General features: G+C 42.9%; 1 protein-coding gene across 2 annotated transcripts in view; it reads right to left on the bottom strand.

Moving 5' to 3' along the window:
- LOC311227982 (gamma-aminobutyric acid receptor subunit rho-1-like) overlaps nucleotides 1–20,736 on the bottom strand; it is a 45,560-nt gene that overhangs the window by 13,003 nt on the left and 11,821 nt on the right. Inside the window, exons 2-5 of one of the 2 annotated variants that reach the window (XM_084313866.1) lie at nucleotides 9,202–9,249; nucleotides 7,431–7,537; nucleotides 5,370–5,437; nucleotides 5,053–5,276 (exon numbers count right to left, since the gene is read on the bottom strand). In XM_084313866.1, the coding sequence (XP_084169992.1) occupies nucleotides 5,053–5,276; nucleotides 5,370–5,437; nucleotides 7,431–7,537; nucleotides 9,202–9,249 (447 nt within the window). Of the gene's footprint in view, nucleotides 1–5,052; nucleotides 5,277–5,369; nucleotides 5,438–7,415; nucleotides 7,538–9,201; nucleotides 9,250–20,736 lie in introns of those variants that run through there. The other variant, XM_084313867.1, reaches the window with a different exon arrangement.

Below are 20,736 nucleotides of genomic sequence, written 5' to 3'. Positions count from 1 at the left end.
TTGATATACAGGTACACAGCCTATATACAGCCAGCCCTGGTCCTGCCCCCGTTGGGCCTGTCAAGATGGATCTGCTCTACGCCGTCCTCAGTTTGACCTACAGTGTCTAACCATGCCCGCTCTACTTCAACTGGATCTGAGTGGTTCTCCTGCCCCCTGGGGAGAGTGACCTTGAGCCATCATCTTGTTTCTCATACCAGTGCTTGTATTCCTATGATTTTTTGTTCTTAGTTCTATTATTATTTAAATTTTCAAATGTTCTTATATACTTTAGATACTATTGCTACTATGTATGCATGTATATGTGTTTATATTACATGTATATATGCATATACATACCAGTTATTCACTTGTTCTATTCTACATCCATCTATCATCCATAGCAACACCATATATCACCAAAGGATCCCCTTTGAATTGCCCATCTGAGGTTTCTCCCCCTTTTTTCCTATTGCCTGGATTTTATGATGGTTTTTATTGTGGATCTATTGTGATGTTTCTTCTTGATCTGTGAAGCCCTGCCTAAGTGCCCTTGAGCAAGGCACTGAACCCAAAATAAACTGCTCTAGGGGGCGCTGCACTGCGGACGACCCTGTGCTCTGACCTTTCTGATGAAATGCATATGTGTAGGGGACTGTGTGTGTGTAACATTTTTATTTGCCTTGTGTACATTGACAATAAAGTAATCTTCTTTCAAGTCGAGTTGTGTGATTAAAATCACTATGGGACCAGTGTATATACAGTATAATATATAATATACAGTATGTGGATATTCTTATTTGATAAGGATAGGAAGAATGGCTTTGGCACCCCTCCAGCACTTGCGTGGGAGAGGGAATTGGGTGTAGGGATGGGGGGGGGGACTGCTACCAATCTTATCTTCTCCAGACACAGCCCTGCTCTTCTCCGGGAGGCTTCGTACCTGGTACGCCATGTACCAGCCCTTACTCCCGACTTGACCTTGTTGATTTCACTCTCTGCAGCAGACGGAGATGGGGGGTGCGGGGTGCAGCAGGCAGCAGTGACCAATTTGCGTCCAAATGCTGCTCCAATTTAGTTTAATCATGATATATCACAACCTTAATTTCCTGCGCGATGTCCAGAATGGCCTTTGAGTGGTAAACAACGAGTCTCTCCAGAATGGCTTTTGAGCTCGATTGTTTGTCAGAGTGGTAGACCGCGATGCTCTCCAGCATGGCCTTTGAGCTTGATTGTTCGTCAGATAAAGTTCCACCTGGTTGGTTTCGATCCTGGCTATTGCCACAGCCAAAGGATCTATGCCTTTCCGAATTAGGTTAAGGCAGTACCAGATCCATATGCTGATCGCGCCCATTCCGATCATCATGAATGCGAGTAGATACACATCTTCAACATCCTCAATCTCCAGTGGATAAAAGCAGATTGGGTTCCATTTACCGTAGGTATCTATTGTAAAGCCAGACTGAAAACTCCTGAGTGGACATAGCGGATCAGCCGCATCCTGCTTCCTCGAAGGGTGATAGGAAGCATGTTAGAAACAGGTTCCAAGCACGAGGGGTGGGACTTATTCCAATGGACAATGATGGGATGAATTAATGCATAAATGTTTTTAATCCATAGGTTTAGCAATGGCAATAGGTTCACTGCGGCATGGCCATGTTTTTTTTTTTTTTTTTTTAATCTTTTCCCCCCTCCTTTTTTCCGATTTTTCTCCCATCCCACTGTTAGTCGTTATGCCAATTCCCAACCCCCTTCCTGGTTGTTGCGCACCCCCCCCTACTGTTGGTCTGGGAGGCCGGAAACTGTCACATGTTTTCCTCCGACACATGTGCAGCCAGCCGGCAGCCAGCCTGGCAGTGCAGATTCTCACTGGGAGAGTGTACCTTTCTCCAGATCCTACCCTCGCTGTGCAGGCGCCCCGACTGAACTGTAGGGGTCGCTGTCCACAACGCCCAGGACCCACCCATGGCTTCCCTCCCCCTAACTCAGCCAAACGAGTTAGTATAGCGATCAGCCCAAGCCAAGGCAATGCTGACTCTCCGGGAGTCGAGACCGCAGCCTCTTGCATTGGTGATGAGCACAATCTCCGCTACGCCACCTGACCACCGGCATGGCCATGTTGTAAACAGGGGTCAGATAGTTCAAAAGGTGTAACGTAATACTGAATCTACTGTATTTCAATGGACAATGATGGAAATGAATTAGTCCCCTTCCCACATTTTCTTAGTTCATCCGGGGATTAAAACCTTTTGGTCACAAGCTCCTCTAACCTTCAGGATACCACCACACCTCATCATATTTCAGGCAAGCACAGGGGTTACGGTGGAGATTTGAATCCCGGCACAGAGATGGTAAATGAAAATAGTGTGGTGATAATCCAGTAGGAGGAGAGATGGCTACATGGGCTGTGAGCGAGGTCTACAAACTGTCATCCTCACTCCCCAATCTGCATCAGTCTGGAAAATTAGTCTGGAAAATGTTTCGTGCTTCCATTCAACAGATGGAAACACACGTCGAAGTCAAGTCTCACTCGCGTGATACTTCCGTCTACATACTCTGTCAATCCCTGGCCAGGGTACTCCTGGGTCCTAGTGCCCCCCATGTTACACTATGTTATGCACATGTATTTTATATGTTAATAAAATTGCATTTATCTATAGTCCTAATTCTGTCACTGTTTGATGTCACAAAGAAAGAAAAAAAAAAGTAAACAAATAATTAACTGTATTAGACTGTGGTGACTCACTTATCACGCACAATTCGTGCAGACATTCACTGGACTTGAGGAGCGGAGTGAGTGCTCCTTTAAGCCTGGGGATTCTGGGAACGGGGTGTGTATTTGGTAACCTACATATGTCAGCTGTCAGCTGGCTGCTGTCACTTTCGAGTAGTAACGTTAACGTCTCTGCACTCTGTTGGATGTATGTAATTTATGTTGGGAAATAAAAGGAAAGACTCGACTACCGTCTCCCGTTTCATCCTTTCTTGTGCTCCCACAAGACATTTGTTAATGATGAATAGGCTTCACTTCAGATTAGGGCACACAATAGCATCTGCAAATGATTTATAGATGTTTTATGAATGTCTTAACAAATTATTTGTTGAACATGAACAAATAAATGGAGGTACAGTATAGTACTTTTTTCATATCCATTTTTCAAAGCATCTACAAATGTGTTACTACACATTAAACAACATTATTTAATGATGAACAAATCAAGTACAAACAATGTTGATAATGAGTTATAAATAATGTAGAACTAATTTGTAAATGTTATACAAATATAGTTATAAATGATTTAATAATAATTTACGAATGTATATAAATGATTTGTTCATGATTAGTTCATTATCTACAAATACCTTATAAAGGTCTTATAACTGAGTGTTATTATATAAAGTGTTACCGGAAAATCTCCAAACAGCACCAAGCCCTGAAGAGATTAACCCATGCCATGTGATGAGCGTGCCTGAATCCACTATTTACAGCACACACAACTCTACTCACACGTTCCATACATCAACAAGATAGAACATTTCATCCCATAATCCACATCCAAGATCAGAAAACCCTGATTGACACAAAGCAGTTTAAATTGAGTTACCCACAGATGGCTTACTCTGGCCATTTCTACCTCGTTTTGGCCTGGATCTATGACACTATTATGAATTAGATATTAATGATGACAGAATGGATCTCTTTCTGTATCTGAGTCTTGTCTATTCAGGTGGGAAGTTCTTAATTGATGCTATGCGTGTTAATAGTCATAAGGGGAGGCACTTGGTGTAGCCAGCTGTCACTCACTGCCAAGCTCTCTAATGTGGATTACAAAATGTGTCTGTTGGCTTTGGTGCTCTGATTACACACTCAAATAACAAGGTCGCTCTCAGTGGTTTCAAAACACTAGTAGCAGAACAGTTTCTTGCTAAGTACATAAATACAGTATAATATGGAATGCAGTCTATAGTTCCAATAAAATGAATCAGAATAATTGTATGAAAACAGAACATTTTGAACTTTCTGTATTTTTCAGCCATCCCAATTTAGTCATTATGGCAATTCCCTTCCTGGTCGTTGCACGCATTGCCCCACAGTTGGCCTGGGGAGGGTGTAGAACTTCCACATGCCTTGAATACATGTGGAGTCACCAGCCGCTTCTTTTCACCTGACAGAGAGGAGTTTCACTGGGGGAATGTAACGCATGCGGAGGTTCACGCTATTTCCCCCAGATCCCCTCCCTGCTGAACAGGCGCCCCGACGACCAGTAGGAGTCGCAGTTTACAACGACCAGGACACATACTGTACCCCACTGGCTTCCCACCCGCTAACACTGCCAATTGTGTTAGTAGGGACGACTGACCAAGCCGGAGGTACCGCTGACAGCTGGATTAGATCCCAGAGTCTCTCTCTGCGGTGGTAGGCGAGTGCTTAGTCCACTGCACTACCCAGCCGCACCCATATTAATTTAATTTGTTATTGAAATCTATAGTTGACTCTTTGTTAAGTAGGAAATCCACCATAAAGACAATGTAAATTGGGCTATTCCAATGATCGTGGACAGTTAATATCTATAAACATAGACAACTTTCTCCCTAAGTTGGAAGTCAGAGCACCCGGACCTGATTCATAATGTCAGCAAGCAACCCTTTTTTGAGGTAGTCCACTGACATTACATTAGTCACAAACTCATAATTTTAGTTAATAAAGTGAGATTATTTCAATGTATGACTCATATCTCTGAATCAGGAAATGTACACACATCCTAGTTAAACCACCATGAGTTCTGTCCTAGTGTCCCAGGGGTTCCTCCACTATTCACTGTCTATGGAGCAGTCTTGTCTCTCTGGTGGCCACCTCAGGGAGAGACTTGTTCACAAATCAAAACGGAGCTGCACCATATAATATTAACATATATGAATTCTATTTTGAGGTGGATTCCCCATAAAAATCCAAGATAATCCATATCTCACTATAAATGCATGATACAGCCCCCCCCCCCCCCCCCCCCCAGCTGATTCATATATGGAGAAGAAGGGAATAGTATTGGTCTCTCTGTAAACAGGGTGAATTACCTGAGGCTGTATAGCACTTTGCCATCTGGATACACGCGCAGCATGATATTGTCCGTGGTGGTGTCATGGGTGAACGACCTCTTAGAGTGGACGAAGAACATGTCCGGCACCCAGATCTTCCTCACCAGACGCCCGTCGAAGGTCATGCTCTGGTTGTGGTTGCTTTTGAAGGACAGGCGCTCGTCTTTCCAGTAATGCCTCAGGTACAAGGTCATGGTGAAGTCCTTCAGGGCAAAAACCTCATGTCAACACTGGCTCGCCGATGTACACAGCGGTACAAAACGTCACAGAGGTTAATTGCAGGAAAACCACGTTACCATGTCAACCTCTGAAATTGTGTCCAGACTTTCGACCTGAACGTCGACTCCCACTGGTACTGCAGGTCCTGCAAGGATACGGAGCATTGTGCACTGAATCATTACTCTCTCTGTGTACTGGTAGTAGTCCTAATGGGAGTAGTATCCAAGATGTATAACAAATAGAACAACTATTATTGGTAATTTGCTTCTTTTTTCTCTCCATAACCTGCCAGGATTATGAATCAAAATTCAGGAGTCATGGCTACTTTTTTTTAAATAATTTTTTTTACCTTTTTCTTTTAAAAGCTTATGCTCCGTTTCATCCAAATCTGTATAAAAGCAGTTAGGATACAAAGTTGCTAGAAATGGCAGAGTGCCAGCGGGGTGAAAAGGCTACAGTAATGGTGGCGGACATTGTATGGAGCAGGCAGCTGAGATAGAGAGAGAGAGAGAGAGAGAGAGAGAGAGAGAGAGAGAGAGAGAGAGAGAGAGAGAGAGATAGAGAGAGAGAGAGAGAGAGAGGAGAGAGGGAGGGGGGGGGGGAGGGGGGGGGGTGGGGGAGGGGGGGAGGGAGAGGGGGGGGAGGGGAGAGTGGGAGGGAGATAGAGAGGGGGAGGGAGAGAGGAGAGAGAGAGAGAGAGAGAGAGAGAGGGGGGGGGAGAGAGGGAGAGAGAGAGAGGGGGGGAGAGAGAGGGAGAGAGAAAGGCATCTGTGACAGACATAGAATCCATAGCTTAAATTTGATAGGATACAGGTCAGTGTTCAGATCTCAACAGTTCAAGATGGATTGCTCTGAACCCCAAAATACATGATTAAATCAACAACAAAAAAACATCATCCCCATCATATAATTTGATTGCCATACAATCCTGGTGTATTTTTTTAAAGAACAGCTGTGTAATGGTATACATCAGTAGGACTGAATTAGGAAGGTTGTGTGTGAGATTACCCTATTGAAACTTGAAACCAAAACAAAGTTGAAACATGTTGGTTGCACATCACTCCCCATCTCTGAGAGTTACTGGTGCCGCTTGGTTATTAAGCACTGGCCCTGAGGCAGGCGTCAGACATAATCTTAGGCTGGTTATGTCATCTATTCAAAACCAATGGACCAGACAAACATTGAGAGTGTGTTCAGTGCTTTAGGTGTGTACCAGACAAACATTGAGAGTGTGTTCAGTGCTTTAGGTGTGTACCAGACAAACATTGAGAGTGTGTTCAGTGCTTTAGGTGTGTACCAGACAAACATTGAGAGTGTGTTCAGTGCTTTAGGTGTGTACCAGACAAACATTGAGAGTGTTCAGTGCTTTAGGTGTGCTGATCATTTGAACCTGAGTGGTTCAACCAAGGTCTCACCTGACTTGCTTCCCTTACCTAAAACTACAAAAGGTTGGATGGACATCAAAGTATATACACAAAGACTCAAATCTACATTGGTTTCCTGCATGATTGACAGCAGTTGATAATTATATAATGAGTGTATACTGTATAGACTAGAGTATACTGTATAGTGTGTGTGTATATATATATATATATATATATATATATATATATATATATATATATATATATATATATATATATATATATTACTGCTGTTATATATATATATTAAGCCTTTGTAGGGCATGTGTATGTATACCACTGTATCTGTACACCTGTACATCTGTACATGTGTATATACTACCAATATTCAGATTATTTTCACAGTTTATTTAAATGTAGTACATACATTCAGAAAAACGTGAGATGCTTGTTTTTCCTGGCTTCTCAACCGTAGTAGATTTGTAGATCTATACAATACAAGGTAAAAAAAACTGTGGATAAATTAAAACCTTTTCTTTTTTTGATTAAAAATAAATATTTGAAATTTAATTTAATTTAATTTATTTGTATTTTTAAAGGAGAACAAACAGTCCACCTCCCTCAGTAGTTCTTCTTTATTGCGACAGTAGGAAGGATGAGAGGGAGACACATAAGGGGAGAGACCAGTAGGATTCAACCCGATCACAACACATCTGGACACGGTAACACCAGTAATAGATATCTTTCAGACATACATACAGTAGTCTGCCTTACCTCCGAAGCCTGGTCGCATTGTAAAGTCATGGTCATCTATTCTCAGTAGCTGTTCTGACTTTGTTATTTGGGTTTTGGTCATGTCAGAACTCCTTTTGAATACGGGGCTGTTGGAAATGTTAAAGAAACAACACTGTTATTCATTTTACCAATAACCCTTTCACTACCACACTACAGAAGGTTAACCTTTCACTACCACACTACAGAAGGTTAACCTTTCACTACCACACTACAGAAGGTTAACCTTTCACTACTACACTACAGAAGGTTAACCTTTCACTACCACACTACAGAAGGTTAACCTTTCACTACTACACTACAGAAGGTTAACCTTTCACTACCACACTACAGAAGGTTAACCTTTCACTACCACACTACAGACGGTTAACCTTCTGAAAGGGTTAACCCTTTGTAGTGTGATAATGAAAGGGTTAACCCTTTGTAGTATGGTAGTGAAAGGGTTAACCTTCTGCAGTGTAGTAGTGAAAGGGTTAACCCTGTTTAGTGTGGTAGTGAAAGGGTCAACCCTTTGTAGTGTGGTTGTTGTGACTCCCACCTCGTCTCAACTCATCGAGGCTAATCAGACGCGATTGGGAGCAGCTGGCGCACGCGGGGACGCACGCGGAGGGAGAAGCACCGGCAGCATAAAGAGCCCGACAGCCCGTCGTTCAGTGCTTGTTCGTTAGTGGTTAGTTTTACAAGAAGCCTATTTTCAAATCTTTGCATTAGTATTCCTCGTGTCTTGGACTAACCCGGTTTTTATTACTTTGTTTTCCCCCCAGTGTTTTGTTTCGTCTTTATCGTTTGCTAAGGCGTTGTCTTCTCCTCTCTCCTTCAAGGATACCCCCCCCCACGCTCGGATTAACACCGTTTCGCTTCCTGCACGCACACGCTCTCCTACTGGCGTCTCGGGACGCACAAATGGACTTTGTACTCGGACATTTCCCCACCCTCTGTTACCGGACTGGTTAGTACACGCAAACGAACAACAGCCTGAAACATTTACATTTTACACCACATTAGTTTTACATGTTAGACACACGCATCCACACACATAGGTTATTCTGTATTACACACCTCATTCACATGTTCCCAGCTGGCACACACACACGTCCCACACTTAGGCCCCGTTAGGATAGTATTGTTTATTTCCCCAGTTTTCTCCTGTTGTATATTTCTATTAAATCTGGTTTATTTTATCATCTGTTTCCTGTGTCTGTCTGTCCCGGGGTACTGCCACTTTTGCCCACTTGGTTCGACCGTAACAGTGGTAATGAAAAGGTTAACCATTTGTAGTGTGGTAATGAAAGGGTTAATATGTCATATGTTTTACCAGCCCCTTGCCATTGTCCCATTACATTATCATCCATATAAGGAGATTACTAATCATAAGTGTGTGTGTGTGTGTACGAGTGCACATGTATGCAAGCCTTTAAAATATCTATAATATTCTTTCATTGGTCGCAAAGATTCATACTATTCATCTCTCAGGCCAATGAAACGCAAACATATACGACCTTCTGACCTTTCCATCTCTTCAGAGCCCGTCCTCTTCCGGACAATGGATTGCATTGGGCTTAGTGGGTAAGATACTTAGAAGCTGACCTATCCCTCTAATTGGATCCTTGAAAGCATGAACGAATTAATAACCGTGATGAAGCTGTAAGCTGTGCTGCCAGTGTCTGTGCTGTCGTGTTAATTCTCAGATCCTGCCTCTGTTTGTGGTATGTTGTCTGTAATCAATGTATTCAAAGCAAATTAAAATATATACCTGCCGACTTTACGATGTCCACCTGAGAGAGGCCTTTCTGCTTCGGATCTGGAATATAGGAAAGAGGGAAAGAAAGATTCAAGCAAAAACAATCAGACAGCATGACAAATGTTAATAGTCAAATGTCCAGATTGAGTGATTTATTGATCCTAGGAAGATCCACACTGCAAGTGCAGCTCTTCAATGATAATGTAGCAAAGTTCAAATTGAATACCTTCCCTTTCCTGTTGTTGACACTCACCTCATACTATCTGCGAAGTTTCAATCAATCCTGTCTGGAACTATAAGTGTTTTGGGCTGATGCGGACACACACACACACCCTCGCCAGAGCTATGAGCGTGCAAGTGTAATCAAAACAGGAAAGCGGGACAGGCGTATTCACAATTTGAAATTTGACAATTTTGAAAGAAGGAACTTAATGTCTGGTTTGGTTTTGCGGATGCATCGTCTGCCAGGACCACTCTGGACCACTCCGGACCATTTACACTAATTTGTCTGCTGGTTAAAGCTCTTTAAAGAAACAGGCCAAGATTATAGGACATTCACTTACCATCTTCTCCAGAGTGAGACAAGAAGATACAGTAGATACCAGTTTCCTCTTAGCATAATGAATGGAAGCGGACAGTACCAGTTAGCCTAGGCGATGGCCAACTAACACCTCCATCAGAGTTTAAGCTAGACTAGCAGTATTGATTGATTGATTGAATTGATTGAAAACTTTATTAACAGATTGCAGAATGGGTACAATACAGTACAGCTCAATACACACGATTGTTAAGGGGATGCAGACCAGAGAAAGACTTTCGTCTTGTTTACATCAGGGTCCCCCATTTTCAATTCATCAGGACATATATGACATACATGACATACAGATAGTCAGTACTGCTACATCTATACATTTATGACATACCAGATTTGCAAATACAGTACTGTTTGTGATACAGAAGGAGTCAGGAAAAGGGAGTATATACATTTGACGTAGAAACTGTACATTGGAGGAGGTTGGGTGGGGGGGGTTGGGTACACTGGGATATTGACAACCATACTGGGTAATCTACATTGGAGGTGGTTGGGGGGGGGGGGGGGGGCACACTGTATAAACAAGCAAAACTGTACATTGAGGGGGGGGGGGGGAGACACTGTACAAACAAACAAAATTGTACATTGGACTATTGACAACCATACTAGGTAAATGACTGTACATTGGAGGGGGTTGGGTTAGGATATTTACAGGGGCCAGTGTTGAATTGCAGTCTCACGTAGGTGTCCCTTGAGAGAGGTTTTGAAAGTGGGTAGTGATCCACATTCCTTTACAGCTTTGGGTAGGGCGTTCCACATTGATGTGGCATAATTGCGAAACGTGTTTAGTCCCTTATTTGAGCCGAATCTGGGTTTAACATGATTTGTGGAGCTCCCTCTGGTGTTGTGATCGTGGTATTCACTGACCTTTGGGAAGTATTTTGACATGTACATGGGTACCTTGGTCGTGTAGTGTATCTTGTAGACCAGGCCCATTGCAAGTTGCTGTACTCTGTCGTCTACTCTAAGCCATCCTAGGTTGTCAAAGTGGGCAGGGGTGAGGTGGGTTCTAGGAGTAAGGTCAAGCAGTAGTCTGACCAGTTTGTTTTGAGATGTTTGTAATTTTGTTTTTAGCGCCTTTGATGTGCTTTGGTACCATGAGGTGCAAGCATAGTCGTAATACCCCTGAATGAGTGCTCCTGCCAGAGTCTTCAGGGTATTCTTGTTTACCAGAGAGGAGATCCGGTACAAGAATCGAGTTCGTTGGTTGACTTTTTTTATTACATTGGATGCCATTTTGTCACAGGAGAGATTAGCCTCTAGGATGGAACCCAGGTAGGTAATTTCATCTTTCCTTGTGACAATATTGTCACCCACTGTAACTGAGAAGCCGTCGGTCTTGCTGAGTTTGTTATTTGAACCGAAGAGAATGGACTCTGTTTTGCCCATGTGTAATGATAGTTTGTTATCAGCGAGCCATATGCAGATTCTGCCTAGTTCCGAGCTGAGGGTTTTTTCAACCTGTAACTTGTTCTTGTCAGAGACCAGCAGGGCTGAGTCGTCCGCAAACAGGAACAAGTTGCAGTCACAAGCTGACGACATGTCATTTGCATAAATTAGGAACAGTAGCGGTCCTAGTATGCTTAATTGTGGAACATCACAGCTCACTGTGAGGGGGGGGGGATAGGGTACCGTTTACCTCCACCATCTGTTCCCTCCCCTCAAGGTAGGATTGCATCCAGCTCACTGATAGACTATCAAAACCAATTGCTTTTAGCTTGTCAATCAGAATGGAGTGATTGACCGTGTCAAAGGCCTTTTGTAGGTCCAGCATGACCATGCCGCAGTATTTGCCTGCGTCCACCTCTTGTTTGATGTGGTCATTCAAATAGAGAAGGCATGTGTCAGTGGAGTGGGATGTTCTGAAGCCAGATTGGAATTCGTAGATTAGATTTTTTTCCGCTAGGTACTTTTCGACCTGTTCGTAGACTATTTTTTCCATGACTTTCGAGATGGAGGTGAGAATAGAAACAGGGCGGTAGTTGCCTGGGTCTAATTTGCTGCCCTTTTTGTGCAGAGGGGTCACCCTCGCAATTTTGAAGTCCTTGGGGACGTGTCCCTGTTTTATGGAGAGGTTTATTATGTGTGTGATGATTGGGGTGATGGCGGCTGCTGAGTCTCTGAGGAATTTGGAGGGGATGTTGTCATGGCCAGTGGCCTTGTTAGGTTGGAGGGCGCTCAGTTTATTGAGTACCTCATCTGTTGTTACCATTTCCAGCTTGAAGTCGTCCTTGCGGACCCCTAGGTTTTTGTAGTAAGCTACTATGTGTTCTACCCCATAAAGCCCTGAGTGGGAGGGTAGTTTGTTTACCAGTGTTGTGGCTATGTTTGTGAAGAAAATGTTTAAGTAATTGGCTACATCCAGCTTGTCTGTGATGAGCGTGTTGTCCGTTTTTATGTTTATGTTTGAGAATCTGGTTTTAAGTTTTTTACTGCATCCTAGTTGATTATTGAGTAATTTCCAAAGTTCACGTACTGTCCGCTTCCATTCATTCATTGTGCTAAGCTAGGCTAGCATGCAGCCGGATCGCTTTCTACTGAACGAACAAAAGACACGGTTTGATATCACTGCACACTAAGCCCTGAAATTCAGTTGGCTAGACAAGGAGCTTCCTCTGAGCAGGCTTTTGGAAGTATCTGTCCAAAGGTGCTAGATATTTGACTCTAAGCGCAGGGTCACATATTTTCACAAGGTGAGGGCAGATTAGTGGCATGGCAGTGGCGGCCGGCCGATAGGGGGCGCTGGGGCGCCGCCCCCCCTGGTTGAGAGAGAAGGAGAGAAAGAACTTGTGTTTTTTATTTTAGATTTTTTGAAGCCCTAAAAATAAACTAAACATGTTTAAAATTAATAATAATTACTATTAAAATGCACAATAACGTTAATATAGCAAATATAAATCATTCGTTTTGTGCATGCTATTCTCCCCCCTCGTTTGTGATTGACATCACTCTCATAGAAATCTACCTACCTCCAAACTTGGGCGCTTGACTTAACGCACACTGACTCGGCGTCACTGCGTGCAAGCGGTCAATGTAAATGAATCAAGCAAATACATTTAGCCTATCAAGGGTCATAAATATGATCTGTGGGGGCGCGTTATTCTAGCGCTCCAAGCAAGCAGGGTCACTGGTGTGTTCGTCACTCCCTCGTCACACAGAACGGAGAATTAGCTAGCTTACTAGCTACCATGGATGATGGAGGCAGAAAATTCCTACCTCGAAAATTCTGGTAAATCCCTCAAAACAATACCTTTTGAGAGATGAACACTGCAAGAAAAACTCAAGAGTGAAAGAGTTTCAACGTTATCAGCCTGATATCTCAATTCAGAAACAATCAACAGACAGAGGAAGACAATAATACTCTGTCGTTTTCTAGCTGGTTCGGTAAAAAGTGTTGGCTAACAAGAAGCTATATGGCTAGCTGGATGCAGTCATGTAAATGCCGTATTTTGCTTTCCATTCCTGCTTTTTAAAACGACGGGGATAGATACAACATGCCCATGGACTGTTACTGGAGTAAAGGATATGAAACACTTATTTTTATTTTTTTAAGTGGATTAAGGCGTGTGGACAGCTGAATATCTCGCCCCCTTCAACTCTTCTGATGGTAACATATGTTTAATTTACGCAACAATATGCAAAATATGCTGTACTCATACTGAAGTTATTCTTGGTATATACTGTATACTAGGTCTGATCCTTTGCAGTTTCTTCTCATTTGTGTAGTGCTTGGGATTCCACGTGAGGTACTTAATGCTGTGTGTGTGTGAGAGAGATCTGGGCGTGCGTGTTTGTGTAGGCGCTATTGGAAACCTGGCTGCATTGACTGTGATCATATATTGATTGATGGCAATGGTGATAGTTGTACTGTACCTACTTAAATATTCGTACGCTTGTGGTTTCGCCGAAGCTCTGACGTGCACAGTAGGCTATACTCAGTGTGTGGTTTCGCCAATGCGTGCACGCGCATGTTTGTGTGTGTGTGTGTGACATTGTGATACCTCTGTACATGTTTGCAAAATGTTTGGTATAGCGCCCCCCCTGGAGAAGAATTCACCAGCCGCCACTGTGGCATGGTGGTGTAGTGGTTAACACTGTCGCCTCAGGTGTGGAGTTTGCATGTTCTCCCCGTGCTCGCATGATTTTCCCCTCCCGATAAGATAAACCCAATGGAAAAACATGCACAACAGATCGCTAACGCTGTCGCGTCCCTGACTAAGACCGACAGGAGCACTTGGATTGGTCCCCGGGCGCGGCGCACGCTGCAGCCCTTGTCTGCTCGCGGCTGCCTTTGGGGGGAAGGACGACGGGATGGGAGGTGCAGAGAACATTTTAGTCAGCGACTCAGTGCATGTGTGTGTGTGTGTGTGTGTTCCTGTGAGTCTCCCATCGTATGTGTGTGTGTTAATCTGATGACAAATAAAGACTTCTACTTGTACTTCTTCTAAGATTAGTTTAGATCAAATTTCAAATTAGTAAGCAAAGGTGTATTTAAAATCCATGGGCAGAATGGATGTAGGAAGGGGGGGGGGGGTCTTAATATAAGCCCCGGGAAGCAACATAATCTCAACTCTCTCATTCAATAGATGCTTTTGGGACATTATATAACATGGTCACTGTCATCGGTTTCATTGTCTTGGGCACACTCTTAACAGAATCATATCTGACTGTCAGGATACCATTTAGCTACCTTGAACATTCCATTGTGCATAACACAGGATTGTTTGTCTGTGAACGCATGTGGCCATTTGTGGCTTATCAGTGAACATAATGTGGATCAATGTAACATTTGGCAAATTAAATACCAAACACAGAGATCACACACTGTATTAAACTCACTCCCATATACATTCTGAAAGGATTTACATTTTACATTTAGTCATTTAGCTGACGCTTTTATCCAAAGCGACTTACAAGTTCTGTACGACAAGTCATCAGGAAGGGCACAACTCTATCAGCTGAGCAGAGTAACAATGTTCATCAAAGTGTTGAGTGCTACAGTGTAGGTTAGTTTATTAGGACAAGTGCATGACAGTAAGGTTAGTTAGTTAGGGTTAGATATTTTTAAATTTTTTAATTTTTAATTTAGATAATGATTGAAGAAGTGCGTCTTTAGTCGACGGCGAAAGATTGGACGGGTTTCGGCTGTCCTAACTGGGGTGGGTAGTTCATTCCACCATTGTGGGGCAAGGACTGAGAATAGGCGACTTCTCTTTGATGACCCTCCCGGAGCTTGGATAGGAGTAGGTCTGAAGCGGCCAGAAGATGCAGAGCGTAGGGGTCTTGAGGGTGTGTAGTTAGAGACCATTGACCGGAGATAGGCAGGAGAGGTTCCCTTTGCCGCACGGTATGCTAGGTCGAGGGCCTTGAAGCGGATATAGTTCTGCCATCAGATATCATTACCTTACTCATGACATCAGTTTTTTTTACACTATAGTTAGATTACTGGTTGCCCAGGCATATATGGCTATATATAGATTTTCTAAATTCCTTATAAGAATCATAATTATGCCATAATGTTTAACTTTTTTTGGCAGACTATATATAACGATTTGTATGCATTTGTATACTGTACATATTTGTCATATAGGTACATAGTTTACATTACTCATGAACATGATATCAATAATGTCTGACAATTGAATATATTGCAGCAAACAAAATGCTTATTCAAATGACCACTACTTTGTGTACATGACTGCAAAATATTATATATTATTTTTACAGAATGACACCAATGAACTTTATATAGGTCAATACAGTTATATTGTACTTTGTTACTCAAGAGTATAGTCTTGACATAATGTAACACTGACGCACATTTCTGTGGCTTGGTACAAGCTGTGCAAAACGCTTTTGAGAAGGCCACTCACGTTGGCTCAAAGTAGGCCAGTGGGGATATTAATGCTGTTGACCTTTTTCTTTTTTTTTTTGCTCAGAAAGGGGCTGTACAAATTTCATTATGTGCAGCGAGCTCGCCCCAACAGATGGTGAAAAGGGTGTCATGAAGAGGACACTACAAGGAGAGGTTAACTCTTTAGGATTGAAATCTACGAGGGTCAGGCGAATTTAGACCATCACCTACTTAACCGCAGCACATTCACCTCAAGTCATCCGCTCAGAGGCAGAACCGGGCATGATTAAAACAACTTCAACAAAATAAGCATAACGGGCTGATATAATCTGTGTGTTCCTTGTTGGCCTCACTCTTAAAATGCTGCAAGCCGAGCTGACGTGATGAGAGTGACGTGACAACATGCATTCAAGAGGATTTGTCTATGAGGGTGGAAAAGAATCCCAACATGAGCATGACATAAGAGCAAAATGGCCACCGTGTCAATATGGTCAATTGTGACTCAGCATGGCAGCTACGGTTAGAAGTGGCCCCTTACTGGTGTTAGTCCCTTAGGACAAAACAACACTACTGTGTTCAGACAGGAAGAGATGGAAGTCGCGAGTTGCTGTTTTTAAGATTCTGCAGAAGAGTAAACAATGTCTCAGTATGACTTTTCACATCAAATGTTCATAGTTGACTTTTATGGCTCAGTGGGTGACTATGTTGTTATAGAGGGATGAGCTCCCGCAGAGAGGGATGAGCTACTGCCCTGTTGCTCTCATTGGCCAAAGTGTCCATTTCCTGATACAAAATATTATATTTTAAACGTATATAATTGACTATTAGTATAATTTCAGTCCATACTAATTAGTAATTACTACACAAGTATAATAAGTAGAAATCTAAAATTGCGGTCATGAATGCCCTTCACTTCAAATCCAACATGGAGACTCTCCCCCCACACCTCTATGCATGCGCTACAGTTTTATTGTTAACTATTTTATTTTATTTTATCCAGCCCCTGTCTCTGAAGTAGTCTCTACACATCCCCGATCTTGCATCTTGATATTCTTTTTCTTCAATGTTTCAACAATGAGCAGACAAAACAGACAAAATCAATACCGCCCACCCATCTCCCCACTACAAAAGTTACAAAACATCAGACAAGCAACAACATCAACGAGGCATTTTATTTTATTTCTTTTTTCTTTTTTTAATCCTCTTTTTCTCCGCCTGATTTTCTATTTTTCTACCCATCCCAATTTAGTCGTTATGCCAATTCCCCCCCTCCCCTACCTGGTTGTTGTGCGCATGTTCCTCCTACTGGTCGGTACAAGGGAACCCTGAAGTCCACCACATGCTTCCTCCGACACATGTGGAGACAGCCAGTGGCTCTCTTTTCACCTGGCAGCGAGGACTCTCATTGGTGAAGTGTAACGCGTGGGAGGTCACGCTGCCTTCACCATTTCCTGCCTCTCGCTGAGCAGGCGCCCAGACCTGACCTGTAGGCGTCGCTGTCCACAACGCCAGATTACCACCCACGACTTCCCTCCCCCTAACTCAGCCAAACAAGTTAGTATGACGACCGGCCCAAGCCGCAGGGCAATGCTGACTCCAGCCTCTTGCATTGGTGACGAGCGCAATCTCCGCTACGCCACCCGACCGCCTCATGAGGCATTTTATTTTAAACTAAATACAAATATCCTGTTCCCCTCCCAGAACCATCGGTCAGCTTGGTCCCAGTCCACCAAGCCAACCCGTCACTCTACCAATGTTAAAACCTATCATGTCTTAAAGAGTGACTGATTTTGCGTCTTAATAGAACAAAGCTACAAGTGAATCCAAGACAAGGGGTTGAGTCTTTGGTCATGTAGTAGTAACTTATTTATAGAATCTACAACCCCCCCCCCCCCCCCCCCCCCCAGCACTGAGTAATTCCAACCCACCACATGTCAGTGCTCTCTGTGGCAATCTGCATGATTGTTAAGAGAAACTTCGGTCCAAATAATCTCTTCAAAGAGTCTTTTTCTCCCATTTTTTCTATATTTTCTCCCATCCCAATTTCGTATCATCCAATTCAACCCTCCCCTGTCACGAACGCTGTTTCTTGCCTCCCACAAGCCGGCTGCAATGTGGACTAAGTCATACATAGCACAAGTCCCCTCCGGTACTTGAGGTAACAGCAGTCGCATCTTTTCACCTGCGCAGCTCGATCTCTCAGTGTCGAGGAGTAACGCGTGGGAGGCTCACGCTGCCCCCGACACTTCCTGATTCTACTGCGCAGGCGCACCAACCGACTTGTAGGAGTCGCTTGTTCACAACGTTCGATCCCCACCCTTCAGTTTTCCCTCCCCGTAATACGGCCAATGTGTATTACTGCGGACGACCAGCTAAACTGAAAACAATGTGGAGAGCTGGATTCGAACACGCGAATCCTAGCGTCTCCACACTGGTGGCGAGTGCCTTGCCCACTACACCACCTAGCCGCCTCTTCAAAGAGTCTCTTTACGAAGCCTATCTGATTTAGTATCAACAGGGAGCCCTTTCAGTCCATCTGTGTTTTGGTCATTGAGAGACTGGCAGCGAAAGTTGTGAATGCATGTGAATGGCGCATCATGTCTTTGAAAATCATATTTGAAAATCATTCCATATAGTAAACAAGTACAGTAAATTATTTGGGATGTATTGTATGTCATTTTATAGAACTTATTTGTGTATTTTTAGCTCCATTGACTTACACTACAATTGCTAGAAATGCAAAATGTTACACATCTTGAATAGCCTCAAAAACCAAAACACATATCGCTGCTGTCGGGACAAAACCTCATAACTCCAAAAACCCAACTTTTCAGCAGATGAAGAAAACTAACACAGATTTGAGGGTGAATAGAGTTAGGAGGTTTAGACAGATGATCGGTTTAATGCTTTCCCATTGTTTAAACTTTGTAAAACCCACACACACATATGGAGGATGATCTACGGAGTTGATTTATATAATAAAAAAAAAATTCAAAAAATGGAGTTATGAGGTTTTGTCCCGACAGCAGCGTATGTGTCTTAAAAATCTGAACCATCTTCTTTAAAGGAACATGCCAACATTTTGGGAAATTAGCTTACCGTCTTCTCCAGAGAGAGACAAGAAGATAGATACCAGTTTCCTCTAGAAAGCTATCTGGCTGCATGCTAGTAGGGATGCACGATAATTATCGGGCCGATAATTATCGGGCCGATAATTATCGGGCCGATATCAGCAATTATGACGTCATCCCGATAAACTCGATAACGTTATTGATAGCTCCGATAACATATAATAAATTTTTTGGTTAAAAGAAATCCGGTGTGGGTGGATTTGGATGAAGGGCGCTTGTTTTTATTATAGCCTCCTCCCGTTTTGCCAGTACTGTGGTAAAACTGATAGCGTGTGGTTTAGGAACAGGGAGTTTTTCACAAATCGAGCGCTCCCTTTCTTGGCTGTGACGTAGTCACGTTACATTCTGAGACAGACAGTCGATCTGCCAATTACGTCCCACGGCTTGCACCCACCTCTTCTTCTTACCACCAATCAGAAGCTCTCGTTCGTTTATTTACCTCCGGATTGTCAGCCATTACTCTACTCGGAGCTAACGTTATCTCCCCGCCAGCCACATTGACAAGTACCAGCGCTTATACATTACTGGCAAATGTCTTGTTGCACTTGTGGCAACGAGCATTGTCAGCATCGACTTTAGTAAAATAGACCCAGACTTTTGAACATTTCGTTCTCTCCGCCATTATGAGAGCAGAGCTGTCTGTACTGAGTCGGCAGCGCAGCACCCGTGTGAGTGTGTGTGTGTGTGTGTGTGTGTGAGTGAGTGAGTGAGTGTGTGTGTGTGGGAGGGAGCCCGCTCGCAGGCAGAGGCAGGAGAGATAATAGACAACGGCCAACAAGATTAGTTTGCGACGTTTAAATTCCTAAAAAAAAATCCATAATTTCTCGAGTACCGATAGCAGTACCGATGACGTCGGAGCTTATAAATACTAAAAAAAAAAAAAAAAAAATTTGATAAAAATATATATATATATATATATACAGTTAAAAAAAATATTATAATACAATAAATATCGGTTATCGGTATCGGTATCGGCTTGAGGAGCATAAAGATATCGGTATCGGTATCGGTGTCAAAAAATCAATATCGTGCATCCCTACATGCTAGCCTAGCTTAGCACAATGAATGGAAGCCGACATGACCGGTTAGCCTTCGGGAGAGGTGTTAGTTGGACAATGCCTAGGCCAGGGCTATTCAACTGGCGGCCCGCGGGCCAGATCCGGCCCGCGGGATGATTCTGACCGGCCCGCCAAAGATTACATGATAAAAAAAAAAAAAAATTAAATATATTTTATTATTTATTTTTTTTTACTTTTTTTTTCTTCATGTCAACGTTAACACGCACAATTGAGCCAAAAGTCACTCAATTAATGACAGATTTCATTGATAAATTGAGGGAAAACTTTGCAAGTTGATTTGATGAATTTGACAAAAGGACAAGAGTTCCTTGCATCACTTCACATTGATGAAGGTCTCCTGCAACTTGAAATAATTGACATGCAAGCATCATCTGCTCTGAAGCAGGCACTTGAGAATGAATCCACCACAACATTTTGGATAAAGTGTATTCATGTCAAGACATTCCCCAAAATAAAAACGCTGGCAATATCTGTGCTAACAATGTTTGGCTCAACATACACCTGTGAATCCAGTTTCTCTCACATGAATGTCATTAAAACAAGCAACCATGCCTCCTTGACAAATGAGCATTTGCATCACTGTTTGCGGGTAGCCCTCACTTCCTATGAACCCTCTTTCTCTGCCATTGCCCAGTCAAAGAAGTGCAATCGCTCTCATTAGATGTGTGTATGTAGGCTAGGCCTGTCTGCCCCCCACCCCCCTGATGTTTGAGAGTTAAGAGTCGACAATAAGTGCTAATAAGATGCTGTGATTTGCTGTTGTTGCACAGACATGAAGCACTTTTTCATAAGCTCAGCTGCACTATAAATGTGTTTTTTTGTTCAAGTGTTGATGTTAGAATGGTCATATGCACATCATGCACTTGTTTGTTTTTTATTTTATTTTTATAT

Source organism: Notolepis coatsorum, assembly GCF_963971535.1.
Source record: "Notolepis coatsorum genome assembly, chromosome: 5".
Lineage (NCBI taxonomy): Eukaryota > Metazoa > Chordata > Actinopteri > Aulopiformes > Paralepididae > Notolepis > Notolepis coatsorum.
This window is presented reverse-complemented; position numbering and strand designations above follow the sequence as displayed.